Here is a 24,213-nt window from a genome sequence, read left to right as displayed (position 1 = left end):
TATATATATATATATATTGTGTATATTTGTATATACATTTTTTGAACTTGTAGAGGGGGGAAGAGTGAGGGAGAAAGGGAGTGGGGGTGGGGGTGGGGACCAGGGATATGGCTATATATTTAGGGTTTTTACTAGTAAATGAAAAATCGACTGACATAGTTAATTTTTGAAGTGTAAAATTGCCTTTAAAAAAATTAATCTTGTCAGTTGGTTTTAAACCTCGATTTTAACCCTTTTTTAGTATTACTCTTTTTTAGTCTTTGGCACGTGTGTGTTACATCCAACTAGTGTTTGGGTCAGAAATTGCTTTTGTGTTAACTAGTAGCCATTTAACCACAAACAGAAGAAATATCATGAAGTTGAGTCAAGCTAACCGCAAAGACGGATCTAGAACGGGTTCAATTTATTTATTTGTGTATGAATATCTTAAACACAATATGATTTTTTTAGCTCAGCGATAGAAGGGCTTAACGTGTAGCTCATTATTGCGGATTTGAGTCTCCTTAGACATTCTTTTTACCTTTTCGAATTCCCTTGTCAAATAAAGTCAGGGCTAATGGATTTAATTCGAGTCTTGTTATAGCGTGATACATTATATTTTATATAATAGGTAACATTTCATATTGATCGTATTTTCAATCTCTAACACAACTCATCATGTGGTCCAGTAGCTCCCAATATCCCCACAATCCCACTGTCAATTTCTATATTTCTCATAGTATTTATCTAGGTTATATATCCTTATGCTTTTAAGAAAATATTTTAACTTACGTATCAAAGACAACAAGAAAATGATAAACTATATAATCTTGATATAGTGCTTTAATGGATACCTCATGTTAAGCATCTAGTTTGGCTAGATTTTCATGTTGGATGCCAGCACTATCTCTCTAAAAAGTTGATTAGATGTTGTTATAATGACAAGATTAATCTATGGATTTAATTGTTTAGATTTTTTTTGCAAATGTTGTTTGTCACTTTGTTCTTCCTTAATTGTACTTATTAAATTGCAAGCATATCTTTGTCTCAAAAGTGAAGTTAAATCAAATTAGTGGGTAAAGAATCAATTATTAGAGCAACTTTAATATAATTAACTCAATGTGACAAGTAGGAAATAGACACAAGGGCAGCCAACAAAAACTTATTGTCATGAGAATCAAAATAATTTAACTTATAATGTGGAATTAATAAAGAGCAAATCTTAAAACTTTTTAAGTGCATTGGAAACTATGCATTAGAAAAAACCCATTATCATACATAATATGTATAACTATTGTGTTGAGAAAACTTAATATGTATAACTAATTTAGGCATAATACATAAATGTGTTTTTTAAGTTAATCTCATTTTACATTTATGTTCTCCAACTTCGGATGTATATAAGTAACCACTTAAAGTTGTATCAAGTTGAATAAATAGATACATGAGTCCTACGTGATATAATACATGTAGGACACCACACAGAACTCAAATAGCCATATAGAATGTCACATAAGATGCTTGTGTTTATTTGTTCAACTTTATAAAAATTTGAGTATTTACTTGTGCGTATCCCAAGGTTGAACGACATGAATATGAGTTGATACCAAGTGATTTATCCTAAATTCAATAAGTAAAAATTACAGTTTAAAATTCATAAACTTAAAATTCTCAATTTACGTGTGAACTTCATTTTACACATGAATATGATTTATTTTTTCTTTCTCTTTACTTTATTCGGTGGGAGTGGGAATTTGGATGGTGAAAGGTGATATATATAAATTAAAAAAAAAAGACAAGGATTAAAAAAAGATGGGATAACAAGTTTTAAAGACAAAATTTCATAAATACTAATTTATTCTTAATTAAAGGTCGGAGTTTGAGTTTCTGGTATGAAGTTGTCATACTTTCAAACTTAATAAAAAACTTTTATCTTCCAATATAAAATTTTCTTGGCAAATTATAAATTTTATCAGATCTAAATATGAATATCGAATATTAAACGAGAAAAGAGAATCCAACTTCCAAGAGCAAATCTTGTAATGGGTCAAATTAATTGGAATATATACCAACTAATTTGGTCCAATGAAAACCTATATACACTCCCTTGTATATAGAAAATAGAAAAGGGCAAGAATCCACTTTACTTTAGTAAGATTCCTTTTTTCACCCACAAGGCATTTTATTCACTTGAATAAATACTTCTTTTCTTCTCAAATTATTTATATTTTTTATTTACTATTATTTTTCTTAATAGACGTAAAATAAGTTAAAATAATACTTATTTTGAGATGAAAAAAGATATTTTTTTTAGGTTGACGTTGAAATACCTTTATAAACCGTGAAACAAACAATGAATGTTCTTAGAACAAAAAAAATAAATATATATTATATACTTAGAAATAGCGATAGCTTGAGACCTAATTATCAAATTAGTGATAGCATTGATAATTACAAATATATTGTTGTGTCATTGAAATATAGTGAATTGTGGATAATTATTCTATATATTTTTTTTCAATAGTAAACACATAAAATGAAAGAAGGTAAAGAACTGATCACTCTTAGACGTAACTCGGCCTCATAAACTACATCGAAAGCTGTGCACTGTGGATTGGCCAAACCATATAGAGAGTCCGATAAACCAATCCATCTCCAATTTGCGATTCCATCATCCCCGGGCATGCTAAACATCCAAAATGGAGCATGAACAATCTATCTTGAAAGTCCGCCATCGATGATCTGACTCTAATACTATGTGAAAAAATGATAATGAATATTACGTTTTATTCAGTTCCAAAAGCTAATTCAAAAAGATAAAAGACTACCTAAAACCTCATAAACAATCCAAGAAACTCATCCATCTTGAAAATCTCAATTTCTCAATCATCATGGTTGTTTTTGCTATATTCTAAGTACAAATTATTTATAGGGAATATGGTAGGGGTTAAAACTTTCCTTTTAACTTGGTCTAGATGTGGATTGTTTGGTATAAAATGAGAGTGACAATTGTGGGGTTCATGAGGGTGTCAACTATTTTAAAGATATGTATTCTCAATTAAATAGACAATTCCATAGGCAAAGAATCATGTGAATTTTGTACATATAATTTTAGTAATAAAAATAAAGTAAGTAGAAAATAGTAGCTCTTTCAAACAAAGACAACTAGTAAACATTTAGAACAATAATTTCCCACTCATTTGGGTACCACCCAACTTAATGCAAATCTTGGTTAGATTTATGGTCAATTACTCAATTTAGTAGCCCCCCACCCCATTTGTTTGACTGTCTTTTCCCTATAAAGACATTGCCAGTTGCCATAGACCAAAAAAGTGAACACAAAAGAAAAAGTAAGTTGGATTACGGTAGAACAGTAAGTATTGCTTTATTCTTAATCAGAGATTTTGAGTTTTAATCTCTCTGGGTACTAAGTTGATTACCTTTGTTAGGAAACACGTTAACTATCCCCAATGTGAGGCATCCCAATTCGAATGTAAATTTAATCAAATTTCAATTTAAATATCAAACACCGAATGAAAAGCCTTGAAGAAAAAGTATCTGAGTGTGCTTTGTGTATTTGTTTGTGTGGGTGATTGGAGTGGGGATACTTGGATGATTGAGTATAACTTTTGCTAATTAAAGAGATCGATATAATGTTTTTACTGGATTAAATCTACCTAGAACAATAATAATATATTCAATAAAATAAAATAACATATATATAGTCACATATATCCAATGACATTTTTATTTTTTTTCGTTTGTGTATACATTGCTAGGTATATATACACACAATATTGCACCTTTCTTTCTTACGCCACATTTGTTCAATTCTTACAAAAAAAGATGTTCGTTATAGTTGGCTGATAATGATGAAATCAAGAATTTTATTTAAAATGTTCAAGATTAATAGATAGAAAAAAATGTTTTAGGTCTATGAAATCATGAAAGTATTTTCAATAAAAGAGAGTATTATTGAACGGAAGTCTTAAAGCAACAATAAAATTTAGAATGTGAGACATTTGATTTCTAATTCTTGTTTTAGAATGTTAATTAAGCCTCTATATACAATGATTAAGGATTAGGGTATCTGAAGTAATACTATCCATTGATTAATCAAACTAAAGAATGTTTGAATAAGGTCAATGATATAATGACATCTAACACGTGTAATGTGCACGTGACCCTACTCATAATCCATCTAATTTCACTAATTACCTCAACGTATCAACCATAAACTCATAAATGTTGAAAGTAAAAATGGAAAAAGGATCAAAAATATATTTTACACACCATAAATGATTTAAATTCCATAAAGTAAAGTTGAACTTTATAACTATATCGTAACGTAAAAACGTTATTTCTGAAAGATCCTCGAATCAGTATATTTAACCATTCAAAATATTTGAGAAGGTATATATATGAAGGTTAAATTCTATATGAAGGTTAAATTCTATCTAAAGACTACCCCATCAGGGGCGGAGCTATCTTATCCGAATTCTCTTATGTGGAAAATTATATTATTTATATATGGTTAAAATGAGTTTATATGTATATATAGTAATGTCAAACCCCTTTCGACTTTTAATTTTTATAGATTTTAAATCTCTTTATTGAAAATCTTGGCTCCGACTCTTAACCCCGAAACAACTTCCACATGTCCCACAAAGTGTTAGTCTGGAAAAAAAATCTATGTAATAATAGATAAAAATCCTTATAGTGCTTTAAACAGTCAGCATTTTGGAATACCTTTTCATTTTAAATAAATTCTTGAAAAAGTGAAACTTCAAAAATTATGCATACATAGTTTATGTGTAGTCATCTTCCTCATAAACAATGCATGATTTAAGGAATTCTTCTTTTTTCTTTTTCAACCATCTTTTGAATTTTTCATATTGCTTTTCCTTTTCCTTTTTCATCTTTTAATTTCTTTTATATATATATGTATATATTTTGTTGAACAAAAGTGTCATGCATGTTATATGGCTCTAACTTTTAACTACTATGAAAGTGAGTTGTTGTAACATATGAGAAATTGTACTAGACATGTTTATGTGTTTCTTGTAGTGTAGAGTAAACTTGGTTGAAATTCATAATCAAATATTTTCTCTAAATTTTTTTTAATAATATTAAAAATCTCATTTTGTATTGTGGGTAGTTCTTTTCTTGGAATTCTTGAATTAGTAAAAGCAAGAAAAATGAAGGCTATTTTGGGTTATTTCTACTTATTCAACTTCTTGGCTTATTATGCTCATGCTATGCTTACTCCAGCTGGTGTCAATTATGAAGGTTAGTTCTCATGAAATATTGGGGTTTTGAGCTTTGATTATCGTATTATTTTGTTGTTGTTATTGTTAATTCTTTTGTATGTTATGTACTTGTTTTTCATTTTGTATTATCTCGTTGTTGTTATCGGGGGCGGAGCTAGCAATATATGAGGCACCTTCCACGGAAAGTTATATCGTCTATACATGGTTACAATTATTTTTATGTACACACAATATATGTTGGATTCCTTTGGTTTTTTTGTCTGCTTACTTTTTATATTTTGAACCCCTTAGTGAAAATTCTAGCTACGCCACTCGTTGTTACAACTTTTATTTCTGTATTCTCTTTTCCAAACTGCTTTGAAATGCTTTAATTTTTTTCATTATTTCATTGTTGTTACTGGACGCGGAGCTAGCGAGGAGGGTTGAGGCGTTTTTCCCGAGATGAAGTTGCACCGTTTATGCATGGTTTAAATTATTTTTATGTATACATAATAGATGTTGAATCCCTTTGGCTTGTTTGTAGTGAAAATTCAGGCTACTGTCACTCGTTATTATTGCTTTTTCGTTTCTGTATTCTCTTTTTCAAATTGCTTTGAAATACTTTTCTTTAAAAAAAGTTAAGGGTTTATTGAAAATAACCTCTTTTGAGGTAGGATAAAGTCTCAAATCATGCTTGTGAAATCACACTGAATATGTTGTTGTTGCGGATTTTGAAAGTTAAAACCTCAAGAATTTTTTTCTTTGGCAGTGCAAGCTTTAATGGAGATAAAGAAGAATTTAAATGATCCATATAATGTTTTAAATTGGGATGGAGATGCTGTTGATCCTTGTAGCTGGAATATGATCACTTGTTCAAATGATAAATTTGTCACTAGCCTGTAAGTAGAATAATTTTCACTTATTCTAAAAATAATATTCCTAAAAAAAATTTCTTAATATAGTTGAATTATTGATTATGCAGGGAAAGTCCTAGCCAAAATTTGTCTGGCAAAATATCACCATATATCCACAACTTAACACACCTTGAACTTATGTGAGTATACTTACTTAACCAAAGTAAATACATAAACGTATCCTTTAACTTGACCTCATCTGACATTTAAACTTGTATAAGAGTTAAACAAATAGATATACACGTCCTACGTGTATTATGCTACGTAGGATGTGACTTGTGAGTGTGCCTACTTGTACACCCCTAAAGTTGGAGGATCGATGTCAGCTGACGTCAAGTTAAATGACATATTCTTAGATGTTAATATGAGTGTCCTGTTTTTTACAGACTACTACAGAGCAATAATATATCAGGATCAATACCTATGGAGCTTGGAATGCTTAAAAAACTTAAGACAATTGATCTTTCTGATAACAAGTTAACCGGCGAAATCCCGGCATCTTTAGCTCAGCTGAAAAACCTTCAATATTTGTAAGCAAAGAGAATTCTGAGATCTTATACAAACAGTTTTTAATTGGGGGTTAAAAACTAATGATGTTTGTTCTTTGATTTTTTTGATGATTATAGGAGATTAAACAACAATAGTCTAAGTGGAGCTATTCCTTTGGACTTGGCCAATATGACTCAGCTTTCACTTATGTAATTTTCTAATACTATTTTCATGTTATGTTACATGTTCTTTATAATAACATTTCGCTATAGCAGCTTAAAAATATCTACACAAATGACGTACGTAGTTATAGAGAAGTTTGACTGTATTTCACTTGGACATGTTTAGGGACTTGTCTTTCAACAATCTCAGTAGTCCTGTACCAAGGCTTCTAGCCAAAACATTCAAGTAAGAGTCTTGAAGAATTCTGTGTGTTTCACTTTTTTTTTTTTAATATCAGTAAATGAAACCAGTTTTTTGTATTTATTTGTCTTTTTTTTTATAAACCTTGTTGACACAGTGTTTTGGGAAATCCAATGATATGTGCAACTGGAAAAGAGAAAGAGTGCAATGGAACTACACCAATGCCCCTCTCCTTCTCTTCAAACAATCCACAGAGTAAGAATAACTAACCTTATTTTAACAGCCAAATGATAGTTTCTTTCTTTTTCGTTTTATGACTGTGGTGTCCGAGCTAGCTTTTGTACACCTTAACTAATTCCACGACATACCTTTCACCTCCCACCAACAATAGGTATCAGGTAACTCTGTCCATCAATGCTCGGACGGAGGGGTGAATCACCTGAGACCTCATGACTCTCAACCAAATGATAAATAAGCGCCTTTCTACCTTCACAAAGGTAGGGGTAAGGCTACATAAACACCACCCTCTCTAGACCCCATATGTGGGATTACACTGGATATGTTGTTGTTGTTGTTGTTGTCGGTCAATATAATGATTATGGTGCTTTTACTAGTCATACAGATATATGAAGTAAATTTGCTTCACTGGTTTAATTTTCTCTGCTGATAGATTCAATATTTATAGTTCATTCTCAGCTAAAAATGTTCTGTGTTATCTCAGATGTTCAGTCTTCTGGAAAACCGAAGACTCACAAGGTTGCGTTAGCGTTTGGAACAAGTCTAGGATGCATCTTCCTACTAATTGTTGGGTTTGGATTCTTTCTGTGGTGGAGACAAAAGCACAATAAGCAAATTTTCTTTGACAGTAATGGTGAGTATTGTTTGATCAGAACATTTTGAAGTTACGGTTTAGCTCATCGATCCTCTCTTATAAACGTTATCGTCATAAATTGCAGAACATCATAATGAAGAAGTGTGCTTAGGTAACTTAAGGAGGTTTCAATTCAAGGAGCTTCAGTCTGCCACAAACAATTTCAGCAGCAAGAACATACTAGGAAAAGGTGGTTATGGTAATGTTTATAAAGGTCGTCTTAGTGACGGGGTTATTGTAGCTGTGAAAAGGCTCAAAGATGGAAATGCAGTTGGAGGTAATCAACAATTTCAGACTGAAGTCGCGTTGATCAGTCTGGCAGTTCATCGGAATCTCCTCAGGTTGTATGGATTTTGTATGACACCAACTGAAAGGTTGCTGGTGTACCCTTACATGTCTAATGGAAGTGTAGCTTCGCGTCTCAAAGGTAAACATATCTAAAAACTGTCTCCTTTGGCCTATAAGTACATTTTTTTCTTCTTACTTGCTCGGCTTATAACGTATCATTTCTTGCAGCCAAACCAACCTTGGATTGGGGTACAAGAAAAGGAATAGCTTTGGGAGCTGCTAGAGGCTTATTATATCTACACGAACAATGTGATCCGAAGATCATTCATAGGGATGTAAAAGCTGCAAATATATTGCTTGATGATTACTGTGAAGCTGTTGTTGGAGATTTCGGATTAGCAAAGCTTTTGGATCATCATGATTCACATGTCACAACCGCGGTTAGAGGAACTGTAGGACATATAGCTCCGGAATATCTCTCTACAGGACAGTCCTCTGATAAGACGGACGTTTTTGGTTTTGGTATTCTCTTGCTAGAATTGATCACTGGACAAAGAGCTCTGGAATTTGGTAAAGCAGCAAACCAAAAAGGTGCCATGCTTGATTGGGTAAGTCTAACAAATTCCCTATAATTGTTGTTACATTTCTCTTTTTCACCATGCTTTGACATGACTTTTTGAGCCGAGGGTCTATCAGAAACAACCTATCTACATTCCAAGGTAGAGGTAAGGTCTGCGTACACTGGTATTACATTACACTGGATATGTTGTTGTTGTATATATGCACGTGCACAAACACTATCTAGAATATGAACTCTATAAGGTATTTAGAGATGCAACGAACTAAAGTACGAACCATCTTTAAATCCTGGATCCGTCCTTGTTGTTTTTTCGCTTGCAGGTAAGAAAGATTCAACAAGAGAAAAGGCTAGACATGTTGGTGGATAAAGACATGAAAAACGAGTATGATACGATAGAGTTAGAGGAAATGGTACAAGTAGCATTACTATGTACTCAGTATCATCCAAGTCATAGACCTAAAATGTCTGAAGTTGTAAGAATGCTTGAAGGAGATGGACTAGCAGAGAAATGGGAAGCATCTCAAAGAGCAGAACCAACAAGATACAGCAGAGCAAATGAATTTTCTTCTTCAGAAAGATACTCTGATCTTACTGATGATTCTTCATTGCTTGTACAAGCAATGGAACTATCTGGTCCAAGATGATAAGACACAATGTCACTTTTGTTGGTGGGAGGTGACAGGTCTCTCGTAGAATTAGTCGAGGTGCGTGAAAGTTGGCTCAGACATCGCAAACATAAAACAGAAAACATGTGTTATATTGAGCTTTGTTTATAGGTTTATACAGAAGCTGCAAATAGAATATTATACATTCTGACTGTAAAAAGGATAATTAAATAACTTTGTAAGGTTGGGAGTTGTTTTTCCTTTTTTTTTGGTTCTTGTTTGTTTAAGTGGAAATGTTTATGGGATGTAATAATTTGTTTATGTATGATTACAAATAGAACACAGTTTCCTTGCTAATAGATCAGTTTAGAGTAGAGTTCTTCAAAAATCGAAACGAAAAAAAAGTTATTGATTTATTAGTATTAAGTTCTAACGCTTTTTTCTTATTTATATCTAGATATTGCTTCTTAACGGTTTCAGGTTTTTTCTTAATAGGTTAACCGATAACAGGATCAATAACTAACAAACTGTTATCTTAATAATTGTATAGACAAAATGATATACTATATAACAATCTATATATAATAATCAAGATTCTTTCATCACCAGAAATGTCAAAATACCCTCCTTTTGATTTGTCTCCAATAAATATCAAATACACACATCTTTTCTGACCAAACATTGTACAACATGTTTGAAAAATCAAAAGAGCAAAGTTATACATGACTAAATCCTATAATGGCTCTTGAATAAATTTAACTGTAGCTTGAGGAGAAGCACGTCGAAATGTTAACAAGTCGATCAACATTTTCACCACTTTATCTGTGACATATATAGTAGGAGCAACAATCATTTGTTCGAGAACAGGTGAATGTCCAAGTAAGAATTTGATAAATGCGATTTCATGTGGCAGACCGGAGAAATCAGTCATATGCACAATCTTCAGTTTACCAAAAATGCAGTCAACAGGCCAGTCTCTCTCCCAAAATTCTAGATCATAAATATCGGTGGTGGTTGTAATCGAGGAACTCTGACAAAGACAAGGTGCAAAAAGCAAGAGCATTTTGTGAAAATCTATATTGTTTAGAGTAAGAAATCAAGCATTTTGACGTACACTTACAGATATCTGAAGCTCCTCTAGATTAGGAGAACTCACAATCAAGCGAAGCACAACAAGTAACTCCTTCATGTCTTCAAAACTAACTTGGTACAGTTCAATGAACTTCAGATTTTGATACGTAACGGGGAAGTTCCCTTGCTCATTTCCTATACTCAAATACTGCACAAAGAAAGGGAGGGTAAGGGTAAGGTTAAGACTTCAAATATTCGATTTATAGATACGGATAAAAGATATCTGAAAATTACACCCACTATTGGAAATTAGAAAGAGACCTTACTTTAGTGAAGTATATATGACCAATAAGCCTCTCAAGGCAAGGAACACCACCAAGAAACTTGTCGAAATTGCAACCTGAGCATTGTTCAAAGTGCTCAGCTATATCATCAGTCATATACATAGCAACTGAAATACCGATCAGCTGTGGAGTATTCTCAAGGCGTATATCCTTAAATTCACCTTCCAAATTCAGATATTTGAGATTTGGAGCTCGAATAGTAAGCTCCAAACTGTCAAAATATGACAATGTCAAGCTCTCAAGAAGAGGGCAACTGGAGATGAGAACTTCAATATCATGCGGAGGAATGATAACTTGTTGGAGACTAAGGTGCTTCAAACACAAGAAGCCTTTGAAATTTGGAGGAGGGTTTAATTCACATCGAACAAGCACCAAATGAGTCAACTTAGGACAAAAGAACACACATGAAGGTGCTCTAAACCAGTCATCTTCTCCTATATCAATAATCAACTCTTTGATATCTTTACGAGAAAGGAAAAGTAGCCACTGATCTAAATCAGGAGAAGCTGGCGAGTAGGAAGTATTCAATTCAAATTTGTGAATCGGTCCGTCATGAAGAAACAGGCAACGGGTAATGAAATTTACAAGATTGCAACTGATAATTGATTTGTCATGGCCAGAAGTCAGACATGTGTCATTAAAAACAAGTTCTGTAATGGCTGCCCACTTGTATCTCCATTTTCTTGACAATATGCTTGTCCTTACAGCATCAACTAATGGAACTTTTACGAGGATGCTTTCTATGATACTTTGAGGCAAATCACTTAATAAATCTCTATCCGAATCAGTGTCCATTCATCAACTTCAGTTGGATAATATCTGCACAAAGATCAAATTCAACCTCTCAGCATTTAGAAAAGAAAACTGCATTCAGAAAAGAAAACTTAAACTTTTGTCACGGATTCAATTCTGAAAACACCTAAAAAGTTACACTTCTTTTTCTTATCAAAAGAAAGAACTTCAAATTAGACAAAACTAATGAGATTTTTTTGTCTGAGCAAAAAAAACAAGAAATGGGACAGAGAATAAACATAACACAACATCACAACTTCCTAAAGAATCCCCCTAATGAATAAAGAGATTTAAACAGCCTCTCACTTTATATTACCCAGGTTATGGAGCCCTTGAGGCAGATCCATATAAACCTAATTTGTAAACATCTCTATCGTGAAAAGCATTATTCACATCCATCTTAGCCAAAGGCCAATTTCTTGAGGCTACTTAACTGACAACAGTCTCGCCACAGACAATCTTGGCCACCAGAGAAAATGTCTCATTATAGTCCAATTCTTCTTGTTGATTGTACCCATTAGCCACCAACCAGCCTCAAATCTGTCCACATCACCATTGGTCTTATTATTTTGTAATTGGACATTGTATAGGGACAACTTTTTCTATGCTTGTATAGGGACAACATACTCCTATGGACATAAAGACGGCTTGAGTCTCCTAGATGATTCTCTGAGTTCTGCAACAACTTCACCAGTTTGGTCAGAACGTAAATCACCAGCTTGTGCAACATCTGGTCCTATTGCACTTCTTCCCGAGACTGGAAAAGACACTCCAATGTCAATTTCAGCAATGATATCCTACATAGGTATAGCTAATTGTGAACTTGTACCTGCATATGGCTGCAAAGTGACTCAGAACTGTCTCAGATCGGATTTAGTGCAGCGGGCTGAGTAAGATTGACGAACAACTTCACTTTTTAGGAACCCCTTGACTCCAAATCATATAGCTTGAATCCCTTTTGACTCTAAGAATATCCCATAAAGGAACTTGTCCTCCTAGTTTACTACTCCAAATAAGAGGCAAAGCACAAGCATACAAACACCCTTAAATGTCTCAGTTGTGGTATCTTCTTAAACATTAGTTCATAAGGCGTCTACCCTACAGGACTGTTGTTGGCCACCTATTTACCAGATACGCTGTTGTTCTCAGTCTCCCTGAAATCTATCTGGCAGAAAACTTTGTAATTTCAATGCTCTGGCAACTTCAAGTATACTTATGTCTCCTCTCAACTGCTCCTTTCTGTTGAGGGGTGTAAGGTCAACTATTTTGATGCATAATTCAATATAACATCAATGATTTAGAACATTTTGAGTAAAAACTCTATCCCATTATTGGACCTTAAGACCTTACACATGACTTACATCATAGATAAATTCAGTCTAAGTGACTAGATCATAGTCGAATTCATAGACATGCAAAGTGGTGATGTTAGTAAGAGAGAAGCTATTAGAGAGAAGAACGAGAAGTTGATTACTCCGTATATATGTAACTAACTCTATTACAAGGAGAAGAGATATTAATCTCCCACACGACCTATATGAACTACTAACAGAAAAGAAAAAAAAAAGGAAGATACACAACAACTCTTCCTTCTAACGCATATAAATACTCCGAGTATTTCCACAACCCCGCACACAGCAAAAGGTCTTCTCCGTGCACGAAGTGCTAATCTGACCAGAGTAGGGTTGGTGGAAGGGTGGACTTATGCATTTAAACAAAGAGACTGTTTCCGCGCCTCAAACCCATTACCTAGAGGTAAATCAAAGGAAAAACTCTATACATTTCATCAGTTCCAAAAAAAAAAAAAAAAAAAAACTCTATGCATTTAAAGGTAGAAATTGGGATTAAGTAACCATTAACCTCTACGCCCACTTGGCCTATAAATCAACATATAACTTTCCCCCATCAACATTTTAGACAAAACCCATCTCAAATATAGCAAATTTAACTGCCACTCAAATTTATTAAGCAAATTAACAGTTTTTGCGATCAACCACACAGGGAAACATTGTTTGCAAAACCCAGAATTCCTAAAATTCCAGAATTTTTCAGATCAACTCTCTTAACATCAACACCATATGAGCTATAAATAAATTAACTTTACCCCCACCAACATTTTAGACAAACCCATCTCAAATATAGCAAATTTAATCACATCCAGATGATAAAAATGTAATCTTTAACAAAAAAAAAAAAGGTACAGTAACAGAGTATAAAACAAATCAACAGTTGTATTTACAAGAAGGCAAAACCTGCAATTGAATTTGAAGAATTCTTGAATTTCCGGCCAACTAAATTTGTGATCGGAGAAATGAAAATGATAGGCGAAATACATGCGGGGGTGTCTGTAAATGGGTGACAACTTGGGAAATCTGAAATATGACTGCAAACCTCAAATGTAATTTATGAAACTACAAGGACCTGCAAAATAATTTTCAAAACTGACCTTTTTTTTCTTCCCTTGTCTAAATTATCAAGTATTTTATGTTCCGTTCGCTAAAAATACGTGACACTTGTCTTTCATATGTATTATTATCATCAAATCGTAGTTAATTAATACATATTTTTCACTTTAATTTATTGCCTATAATTGCGTTTATCGTATTTCCACCTTCGATAAGAGGTCTTGGCTCTTGAAAATGGAAAATCACTTATGCTTAAATATTACCCTATTTGTGGGCTTATTCAACATGGAACGAGTTTAATAAGATTAACAAAAACTTGATTTGGAATTAGATTAATTAATATGTAGAGCATGTGAAAATTTTCACATGAACAATTTCAGTAAATCTTTCAATTTTTTATTTACTATTTTTAACTCGATGTCTTCTTAATAAATGCACAAGACTGATTATATTACAAACTTTTTCTTGATCGTATTAACAACTATTATAGGGAAATGTAGGGTTGTTCAAAATCGAATCGAAATCGATAAGCTGAATTGATAAAAAAGTTATTGTTTTATAATATTGGGTTACTGGTTTAGTGGTTTTGATAACGGTTTTGATCCTTTTTGTTATCGGGTTATCGGTTCTTAACGGTTTAAATTTTTTTCTAGTTAATTAAATAATTATATTTATACCATAATATAAAGTCCTCGACATAGAGTTTAATTTCCTACTTTTATTTTTGGTTGTCTCAAACACTTGATTATTCTACGATGTAAAAATGTTTGCTTTTGAGCAAGATGTAACTTGTGAACTCAAGTGCATGGTTTATTTGGTTTGTCACCTTGTTTCTAAGTGATTTTCAATATTTTTTCTTTTGTGTCAAATGTTAACGGTTAAACCGATAACCGAACCGATAACGATCAAAAACCGATAAACCAATAACTAATAAGCCAATATCTTAATGATTCTATAACGGTTTAACATTTCTACAAACCGATAACCAATAAGCCAACCCGATAAACTTCAAAACCAAGCCGAACCGACCGATACACAACCCTAGAAAAATGTTTTATATTATGCTAACTATTTAATAATTAATTATCTTTATAGCTTTCGATATACTCTTATTTATTATTTGGATATATTATGAAAGAGTTTACTTTACAAAAAAAAATCACTTGAGCCTATACTCCTGTCATCACCTCTACGTCCTCTCTGATATAATTCTAAGAATTTCCTAGTATTTTAAATATCAATATGCAAATTCTCAACATAATTCTACTCTACGATCATAAGGTCTTCGAAGCAATCCTTCTCAAAGACTCAAAACACAAAATTCTTGAAAGAGACTAAGGTATGTAAGACTATCTCTTCACGTGGAAACATTGTTGTTATTTTGTATGTTACGTAAGTTTTTCAAGCCCTATGAATTTCTCTTCATTATAATACTGGTGTTATGATGTAGAATTTATATTGAAATATATAGAAATTATTTTATTTCCGAAGTTCAAAGAATCTTAGTTTAGATAAAAAAAAATATTTTTTGCAAAAACCTAATTATATCAACCATACAAATACTATTTACAATTTAAATCTTAACACATATTTGATTGATATATATATATATGTATATTTGTTTGTTCTTATTATCATCGACAAGGAACAATTAACACAATTGTTCATGTGCAACCTCTTGTAAACTTTGACAAGATAATCATGCAGTAGCTTCAAGAAAGAAAAACTCAATAACTTTATAGAATGGTTCAATAGTATGGAGGAAAACATTTTTAATCATCCCATATTCGATTGATCAAAATATTTTTTAAAAAAAACAAACAAGTTTCTTCAAAATGATAAAATGAGAAAAAGGACTTCACTTGTTGAGGTGAGGAAATTGGTTCTACAAGTGACATTCCATATCGATGATGTCTTTTCCACCCCCAAACAACACAACACATTTTTCAAAAGAAAATCAATTTGTAACTTGCATTAAAAATTAAAATTGATTATTGCTCGAGGTGATGCCCTTTGAAATGTGTTGATCTGCATCAGTATCTCAACTAATGTTTGAGGAGATTCAGGCCCAATGTAGAATGGCGAGATCATCATCTTTTCCAACACCGGAGATTTGGCCAACAGAAGCTTGATAAATTTCATTTCAGTCTTGGTGCCCCTAATATCTATCAAGCTGACATTGGTAAGCCGATTCAACTTTATGCCTGAATCATACTCAGCTTTCAAAAGTTCAAGAGAAGTAAGATCATCTCCTCGTTCGTTATTAATTGCCTGAGGAAAATAAAATGAGGAAAATGAATAAACTAAAACATCTGGGGGCGAGAGGAAAAGGAAAATGAAAAAATTTAGTTACCTGATTAATAATGATGATTTCTTCCAAATTTGGGGAGCTTTTAATCAAGCAAAGAAGAAAGCGGATTTCCCCTAGTCCAGTTAGACATATGTCGAATAGGTAAATCTTTCTTAGATTGAGAAGAGGCATGGGAAGCGTCATTGGGATTTCATCTATTCCTGTAATCAGCGTCTTCCAAAATGCAAACATCGATATCAGAGAATGTCAATGAACATGAAAAATACTAATTTTTAGATGTACAACTTACCTTGATTATGAAATGATCCAATCGGAGATTCTTAATAGCAGGTAAGGAACCAAAAAACTCGCGAAGATCACATGTTCCTCTCTCCACAAAATCGCGATTTACATCAAGTGATTCCACGGGACCATGATTCAGATTCTCCGCCATAATTGACACATCAGCAAGAAATGAGGTATTCTTGAAACATATAGAGATTATTTTGCTTCCAATGTTCAAGAATTTTAGGTTAGGAGCATTTAATTGAATATACCTCAAAGGGTTTGAGATATCCAGCTCTATGTCCTCAAGTAGTGGGCAACGAGATATTAAAGTCTCAAGATGTTCTTCAGAAATAGAAACATTAAATAGTCGTAAACAGAGAAGTTGACCAAATACCCGAAAGGTAGTTGGAAGATTGACTACACAATACTCAAGTGTCAACCGTCTCATTTTTGAACTTGTGAAAACAGAAGAGGGCAATTCCTACTTCTCCCCATTAGGAAGTTCAAGAAAGAGAGACTCGATTTCATTCCTTGACAGGAAAAAAATCAAGTTGTCTAACTCAGGTAAGTATTTTGAATTGGGAATGGAGATTCTACACTCTCTAATTGGTCCTTGCCTAAATGATAATAGGTGAAGGAGAATCCTACCTAGCTTAACTCTAACTTCATGAGTCGATAGATCTTTCCAGAGTGATTCATCAAGAGTAAGTTTTGTAACCTTGGCCCAGTCATACCTCCACTTTCTCGATAAAATACTGGTCTTAACAGCATCTCGCAGAGGCAAACGCGTAAGAATATCATCAATTGCATTGATAGGAAGGCCGCTGATACGATCGCAAGATCTTCTGCTTGGCACTTCTTCCGTCATTTTAGGAATCTGGATACACACAAGAAATAAACCATGTTGTGAAAACAAACTAACACTTATAAATGATAATAATATACAAATATAGAATAAATAGAAATTTCTAAATACAATTCAATCACTAAAAATTCTATATGTCAATCCTTTCTCAGATGTGATGCCTTAGTCCTCAAAAGGTGCATTCAATCTTCAAAATACCAAAGGCATCATTTGTTTTCATTAAGATCAAGATGTCTGAATCTAAATTCAGATACTAAATCTAAACACTGAATGATTGAGATGGTTTGTTATTAAACATCTGAATGTATAATTTTTGTTAATATGTAAATACAATAATTATTACAATTCAAGTAATATAGTAGTTAAATATTACATTAACAAAATTTTGGGGAAAAAATGCCGGTCTTTGATAAACGATAAGATAATTTAATTATAAATTTATATTTTAAAATTGATAAAAATAAAATGGAACTATATATATATAAAATTTATAATAATAAAAGTAATTGCTAGAAAACAATGTAACCATCTTCTTTTTCTTTTATGACAAAAACACATATTTATGAAGTTGTTTTACACTTCAATCAAAAAAAAAAATTTACTACAAATTTTATCAATTTTTGATAAACACGCCGTAATAACAAAAATTAAAAATTTTAGGTAAATAATTTGGATAACTAATAAAATTGGAGAATAAGAGAGAATCGAATTGTTTTTTGAAGAAGAAAAAATATGAAGCACAATTGTTTTCCAAAAAGAAAAGTGTCTGTAAAAGGGTCTGAATGAGAATAAGACCCTGTCACAGATCTGATTCGTTCAGACCCTTTGAGACCATCAAGAGATTCTTAAGTAAAAAAACTAAATACACTTAATGATCTAATATCTAAACAACTCGGATTCAGGTCTCTACTAATTGCAAACAACCGATGCCTAAATATTCTATCACTTATACATAAAACAAGTTTGCATACCGATTAGATCGAAAGAGAAAGTAAAGTAAAACATAGCAATTTTGATTTAGGAAGTGTTAAATATAACATTGAATTATTTCCACATGATTCATTTTAGGAAAAATGTTAAACATACATGTGAGTTATTTAAGATGGATCATTTTATGAAAAAATGTAAGATATATCTTTGAATTATTTGAAATGATTCATTCTAGTTATAGTCCGCTCACCACTTGGAGATGAAGACTTGCTTCCACCGGAGAGAAGAGAATCTTTGTCTTTCTGTGTATCCTTCTTGTCTTATAAAGAGCCTTATATATAGGCATGAGCTAGGGTTTCGGGATATTTTGGGCTCCAAATAACTTAGAGGATCTTGGGCTTGAGTTACGTGAATTGAGCTCGTTATATCAACTTACAGACTGGCCCAAGTATAAGTTGGACTTTATTTAAGTCATTTAATTTAATTTAAATATTAATCCAACTATATTATCAATATTTTAACTTGGTTAGCATATCATGAATTTAAGATTTAATATAAAACATAATATGTATTTATCAATAAGATTTCACTAATGCCCCCCTACTTCGAGGTTCGTTGGGGTGTTCAACTTGTTGAACTTTTTAAAACAAGACTTAAAGTATTTGTGAAACAAATTTATATTTTTATGTAGTTTAACTTCCGTGTAACATTTGAAACTTCATAAAAAAGTGACTATGTGGATATGTTAAAGTTATCTAGATTAAAACATACCCGAATTTTTATAACAATTGTCTCTAATTTGCAAGAGATTGATTGGTTGACTTCGTTCATTTGCCAACTCATTTTTGGTTTGAAGTGTTACTAGCTTATGGATAATTATAGTATGATATTTCTCTCATTTAATAATTTTATTCGAATTACCTACTATAAATTGACTGTCAATTCTAAGATCACGAATTGCACCTACAGGCTAATGTTGAACGCCCTTACAATAGGTCCTCCTCAAACTTTGCTTGATCACTTGAACAAAATGTAAGAAATTCGAATCCTCATTATGCAAGTCTACCCTTGTTAGGATATCTTTTTCATACATATAGGAATTTTTTAAAAAAAAATTGCCATATTTGATTCCAAAGAAAGCTCTCCACAATTTAGTGCGGTTATATACATGTATGTATAGGAGATTAATTTTAATCAAAATTTGTCATAGTAGCCATGTTTTGTTCGAAAGACTTTCTATGATGGTTATAATATGAAAAGTTTGAGGATAAGACAATTGAAGTTCCATATGTAAAGACCTTAGAGCAGTATGTTCCAACTAAGGTTGTATCCAAACAAGCGTTTAATAACTCACTTGTCGAGATGGGCATACATGGTATTTATGCTCCATCTTGAGGGAGAGTATTAGCATGAGCAATGAAAATCAGTTACATTATTTAATGAGTAGATTTGTTCTCAATCAATTAGGATATCTTGTGGGATTGTATAGCATATTATTTGTGATTATTGTAGCATATTTTTTGGGATTGTAAATGTATTCTCATATCTTTGTAATTCTATGTAATGTATAGCTAATCATAATGAAAGTATCTTCTTCCACTCATTTTTACTGTAACTAATCAACAATGAACTATTTAAACTAAATATTAAGGTCATGCAATATCTGAGACTGAATTAGGAGAGATACTAATAACCGACATACTTAGTCCTAGCTAAACGAAGTCCAACATGCACCCCAACCATGGGAGGACGCTCTGGACCTTGCACGATCATTGTCTAACATAGATTCAGTATGTTAATGTCCATAAAGGACTAATTAAGGTGTCAACTCTGGTCTGAGGGGTGACCCTTAAAATCCATAGTGTCATGTAATTTTGGGACTGAGAGATTGCAACTAAAGGTCTTAGTCCTAAATGATGGGTGGGCTTATGTTTGAGGGAATAATAGAATCTTAGTTCAGTTTACATGTATCGCTGAAATTTTAGTCATCGTTTAGGGAAGTGCTTATGCCTCATCCCTTTTTATTATCCGTGACGAGAAACTACTAACTAAATTACTCAAGTGCAACATCTAATAAGTAGAGGCGTATATTGAGATCCATTCATTATACTAGTTTGATGGCTCCATTTGGTTATGATATTTAGTGATGAAAGGAATAAATAAACTTTTCTTGATCAACATGATTTTTCCACTTTTATCTATGAATTCTTTTATTTGGTGTAAATTCCTTTTTCATCCTCCAAGTTATTGAAATAAGATCACTCCATAAACAATTTTTTCCACAAGAAATCATCATATCATTATTTAATAAGTCAATCAATATTATTAAAAAAAAACTTAAAAAAAAAACTAGAAAACTGACTTAATTGGCTTGATTTGATTCTCGTATAACTATAAAAACAAAAACTATTTAATTGGTTTGATCATACTTTTGGTAAAACCAATTTAAACTGAACCATGAACACCCTAATTCTTGGTGTGTTCAGTACGAAGAAAAATATTTTTCAATTCATGTCTTATTATGCATGTTTTGTTCTTTCTTTTCTTAACATAAACTAGCACATATTTTCTAAGTATAAATTACCTAATACTCATGTAAACTATATATTTAACAAAAAAAAAAAATCAAAAGAAGAAAAATTGGGAATGTTTTACCATATCACTGTCATAATATATATTACATAGTTAATGTGCAAGCTTGTATTAAAATTCTCCTAACACTTTTTGTTCATTTTCTAATCAATTTTTTCTTTTATAAGTTACCAGTTTTAAAAAAAGACTTGCTCGAGATGACGCCCTTTGAAATTTGTTGACCTCTTTTAGTATCTCAACTAATGTTTGAGGAGATTCAGGCTCTATATAGTAAGGAGCTATCATCATTTTTTCCAACATCGGAGACGTAGCCAACAAAAGCTTGATAAATTCCATCTCTACCTTTGTTCCCATTACATCTATCAATTTAACTTTGGTAAGTCGATTCAACTTTATGCCTGAATCATATTGAGCTTCCAAATGCTTAAGAACACGAAGATCATCTACTCCTTCTTTATTAATTGCCTGAGGAAAGATTACAAAATGAGAAAACGAACATTTAACTGAAAAGGAAAAGGAGATAAGAAGTTCTTATAATTACCTGATTAATAATGACAATTATTTCTTCCAAATATGGAGAGCTTTTTATCAAGCACAGAAGACATCGGATTTCATGTAGATCACTAAGACAAACATCAAATAGGTAAATTTTTCTAAGATTGACAAGAGGCATGGGAAGCTTCTCCGGGATTCTATCTATTATTCTTGTAATCAGTATCTTCAAGGCAAACAATATGAAATCAGGACACAAAGACATTTAATGTCAACGAACATGAAAAATATTAGTTTTAGGTGCAAAAACTCACCTTGATAATAGGATGACCCAAACATAGATTCTTCAAAGCAGGCAAGGAACCAAAAAACTCGACAAGATTACATGTTCCTCTATTTACTAAATCGTGATTTACATCATTCGCCATAATAATTGACACATCGGTAAGAAGAGGGGTATTCTTGAAGCATATAGAATTTAATTTGCTACCAAGTTTTAACGAACTTAGTTTAGGAGCATTAATTTCAATATAGTTCAAATGGTCTGCGATATCCAGCTCCATGTCCTCAAGCATTGGGCAACGAGAGATTAAATTCTCAAGAGATTTGTCAGAAATAGCAACGTTAAGCAATTGCAAGCGAATAAGCTTACTAAATGCTTGAAAGGTAGGTGGAGGATTGACAGTACAATAATGGAAGAGTTAAATGCCTCATCTTCGAACATGTGAAAACTGAAGAAGGCATTTTGTACTTTTCTCCCTTTGGAAGTTCAAGCACGAGTTGCTCAAGCTCATTCCTTGACATGAAAAATATCAATTTGTCAATATCGCGGATGTGTATTGGTTAACAAAAGAGAGAATGAACAAGGTACATATTCCAGTTGACGATACAACATGTTGTATGTGTGATGATAACAAAGTGGAATCCTAGCGGCATCTAATTTTTGAATGTAGATGGACAACAACGGTGCAAGAAGAGCTGGAAATTAAGATGGTCAAGATGTATAATGCATAAGGAACAGGTAAAAGAGCGACATCGGAAATGTAGTAGTTTACTTCAGAAAATCTGTAACTAGCTTCTTGTTGTTTCTTACTAGTTTTGAGGCTCAGAATGACTAACATGTAGGTTATGAGTCTTTGGAGTGCTCTTTACGTGTAAACATTGATTGTCTATAGTAATCGTTTCACGGTTTACCAAATAAAAAACATTAGTACTCCCTCTATTTTAATTTAGGGAAAATGGTCTGATATACCCCTCAACTTTATCATTTGGAGCTGATATACCCTTTGTTATGAAAGTGACTCATATATACTCCTACATATAAACAAATGGCTCACATATACCCTTTTCCTCTAACAGAAATGAAAAAAAAGATAATTTTAATCTAACTTTTTGTTCTTTTTTTCTACAATATATAATCCCATATGAGTAACTTTAATCCTCGTCAAACATATTTTTTTGACTTTTTTTTGTTTCAATGACTAATTTAGAATTATTATTTTGATAATCAAATTTATTTATGTTTTACTAATATTCTTGTAAAACTTATTGAGATAACCAAATTTTTTTCTTCGAATACAAAAGTCAAATTACAATGTAGACAAAAAAAATAGTTTAAATTTTTTTTCTTTAAACAAAGGAATGAAAGAAAAAATAAAATAAGAATAAGAAACTCAAATAATTCAAATAAAAGAAATAATTTATTTATTAAAAAAATTAAAATATACCTTGAACTTTGATAGAAGAATCATATATACCCCTAAATAAATTTTTAAAAAAATTAAAAGTAATAAATATAAATTTAAAACTAATTTTTTAAACTTCAGTTAAATGAAGGGTATATGTGAGTCATTTTGTAACGACAGGGGTATATGTGAGCCGTTTGTATAACGGTAAGGGCATATATGAGCCCTTTCATAACGGGGGTATATCAGCTCCAAATGACAAAGTTGAGAGGTATATCAGACCCTTTTCCCTTTAATTTATGTGATTTTACCTGGATTTTCAAAATTTAACTTCTAAATAGTGAATTTGTACCTAAAAACATTGTAGTGCTCTTTACATGTAAACTTCTAAGATTTTTTTTTAGAAGTTCTACCTTTTTCGAAGTAATTATTTGAGAGTATAATAGATAAAAATAAATTTTTTTTTTCTTGATTTATCAAAATAGACAATTACTTAGAGACAAATGTGATAATATTTTCTTGATTCAATAAATTTAACAAGTAAACGAAATAACTTTTTTTTGTATGAAGGTCAAGTAATATAAATAGGAAGGACTAATATATATCAAATGATTTTTTTAAAAAACAAATTAATGCTAGAGTTAGTTACTCCCTCTTTCCCCTTTTTTGTTTTACATATAATATCCTCAATTAATTATTTTTTTTAAAAAAAGTAAAAACCTCTCTAAGTAAATTGATTTTGGAATTCTATAAGTTAACACGGGTAAATAAATAGTCATTTTGCTGATTGAGATGGATTCTGTGAATGCAGTTATCTTCAACTTTTTAAGTACTAAATTCACTTTGATTTTTATTAAGTCTTGTGGGAATTAAAAGATTTTGGGAAGATCAACAAAATGTCTTTTGAATAACTCAAAGAAAAGCGTCTATTTGTTACTCCTACTAGTAATACAACTATTTATAGACCTCTAAATTCATGTTCAATCAAATTCATGGAAAAATATTTGAGTGAAAAAAAATTAAATATGAGTCGATGTGGTAGAAGAATGGTATCAAGTGATCAAAGTAAGTCTATTATTTGTGACTTACCAATTGATATACAGCATAGAATACTAGAACTC

General features: G+C 31.9%; 3 protein-coding genes across 4 annotated transcripts; 1 reads left to right on the top strand and 2 right to left on the bottom strand.

Annotated features, from left to right (window-relative positions):
* Positions 1-4,779: 4,779 nt before the first annotated feature.
* LOC107018335 (protein NSP-INTERACTING KINASE 2-like) lies at positions 4,780-9,697 on the top strand. The gene is made up of 11 exons (XM_015218797.2): positions 4,780-5,268; positions 5,998-6,127; positions 6,211-6,282; positions 6,529-6,672; positions 6,769-6,840; positions 6,980-7,039; positions 7,152-7,249; positions 7,716-7,865; positions 7,951-8,292; positions 8,382-8,761; positions 9,054-9,697. Exons 1-11 carry the CDS (start codon positions 5,178-5,180, stop codon positions 9,375-9,377), a joined length of 1,863 nt encoding a protein of 620 aa, XP_015074283.1. The 5' UTR covers positions 4,780-5,177; the 3' UTR covers positions 9,378-9,697.
* Positions 9,698-9,918: 221 nt separating this feature from the next.
* LOC107016228 (F-box/FBD/LRR-repeat protein At1g13570-like) lies at positions 9,919-13,948 on the bottom strand. Of its 2 annotated transcripts, none has more exons than XM_027916483.1 (4): positions 13,798-13,948; positions 10,736-11,572; positions 10,453-10,617; positions 9,919-10,368 (listed from the first exon to the last, which is right to left on the bottom strand). In XM_027916483.1, the coding sequence occupies exons 2-4, from the start codon at positions 11,546-11,548 to the stop codon at positions 10,072-10,074; spliced, it is 1,275 nt and encodes a 424-aa protein (XP_027772284.1). In that variant the 5' UTR covers positions 11,549-11,572; positions 13,798-13,948; the 3' UTR covers positions 9,919-10,071. The 2 variants fall into 2 exon arrangements, with proteins under 2 accessions (XP_027772284.1, XP_015072204.1); XM_015216718.2 differs by having other exon boundaries at positions 10,459-10,617.
* A 1,976-nt stretch (positions 13,949-15,924) lies between these two features.
* Positions 15,925-21,970, bottom strand: LOC107016396 (F-box/FBD/LRR-repeat protein At1g13570-like). Its single transcript, XM_015216875.1, has 7 exons — positions 21,722-21,970; positions 21,457-21,633; positions 21,138-21,380; positions 17,177-17,405; positions 16,551-16,870; positions 16,304-16,474; positions 15,925-16,221 (listed from the first exon to the last, which is right to left on the bottom strand). The coding sequence occupies exons 1-7, from the start codon at positions 21,968-21,970 to the stop codon at positions 15,925-15,927; spliced, it is 1,686 nt and encodes a 561-aa protein (XP_015072361.1).
* Between the last annotated feature and the right edge of the window lie 2,243 nt (positions 21,971-24,213).

This window comes from Solanum pennellii, chromosome 4, assembly GCF_001406875.1.
Source record: "Solanum pennellii chromosome 4, SPENNV200".
NCBI classification, from domain to species: domain Eukaryota; kingdom Viridiplantae; phylum Streptophyta; class Magnoliopsida; order Solanales; family Solanaceae; genus Solanum; species Solanum pennellii.
Note: the sequence above shows the minus strand (reverse complement) of the source record. Positions and strands in the feature narration are given on the sequence as shown.

Coding starts and splice junctions, on each gene's coding strand:
- LOC107016396 (XM_015216875.1), bottom strand. CDS start 21,970: ATGGAGCTGGATATCGCAGACCATTTGAACTATATTGAAATTAATGCT. Junction 21,381..21,456: donor TAATTGTCATTATTAATCAG/GTAATTATAAGA, acceptor ATCTTTCCTCAG/GCAATTAATAAAGAAGGAGT. Junction 16,475..16,550: donor TGGATCATTTCATAATCAAG/GTAAGTTGTACA, acceptor GCATTTTGGAAG/ACGCTGATTACAGGAATAGA.
- LOC107018335 (XM_015218797.2), top strand. CDS start 5,178: ATGAAGGCTATTTTGGGTTATTTCTACTTATTCAACTTCTTGGCTTAT. Junction 7,040..7,151: donor CTTCTAGCCAAAACATTCAA/GTAAGAGTCTTG, acceptor TTGTTGACACAG/TGTTTTGGGAAATCCAATGA. Junction 7,866..7,950: donor AATTTTCTTTGACAGTAATG/GTGAGTATTGTT, acceptor CATAAATTGCAG/AACATCATAATGAAGAAGTG.
- LOC107016228 (XM_027916483.1), bottom strand. CDS start 11,548: ATGGACACTGATTCGGATAGAGATTTATTAAGTGATTTGCCTCAAAGT. Junction 10,618..10,735: donor GTCATATATACTTCACTAAA/GTAAGGTCTCTT, acceptor TTCTTTGTGCAG/TATTTGAGTATAGGAAATGA. Junction 10,369..10,452: donor AGCTTCAGATATCTGTAAGT/GTACGTCAAAAT, acceptor TGTCTTTGTCAG/AGTTCCTCGATTACAACCAC.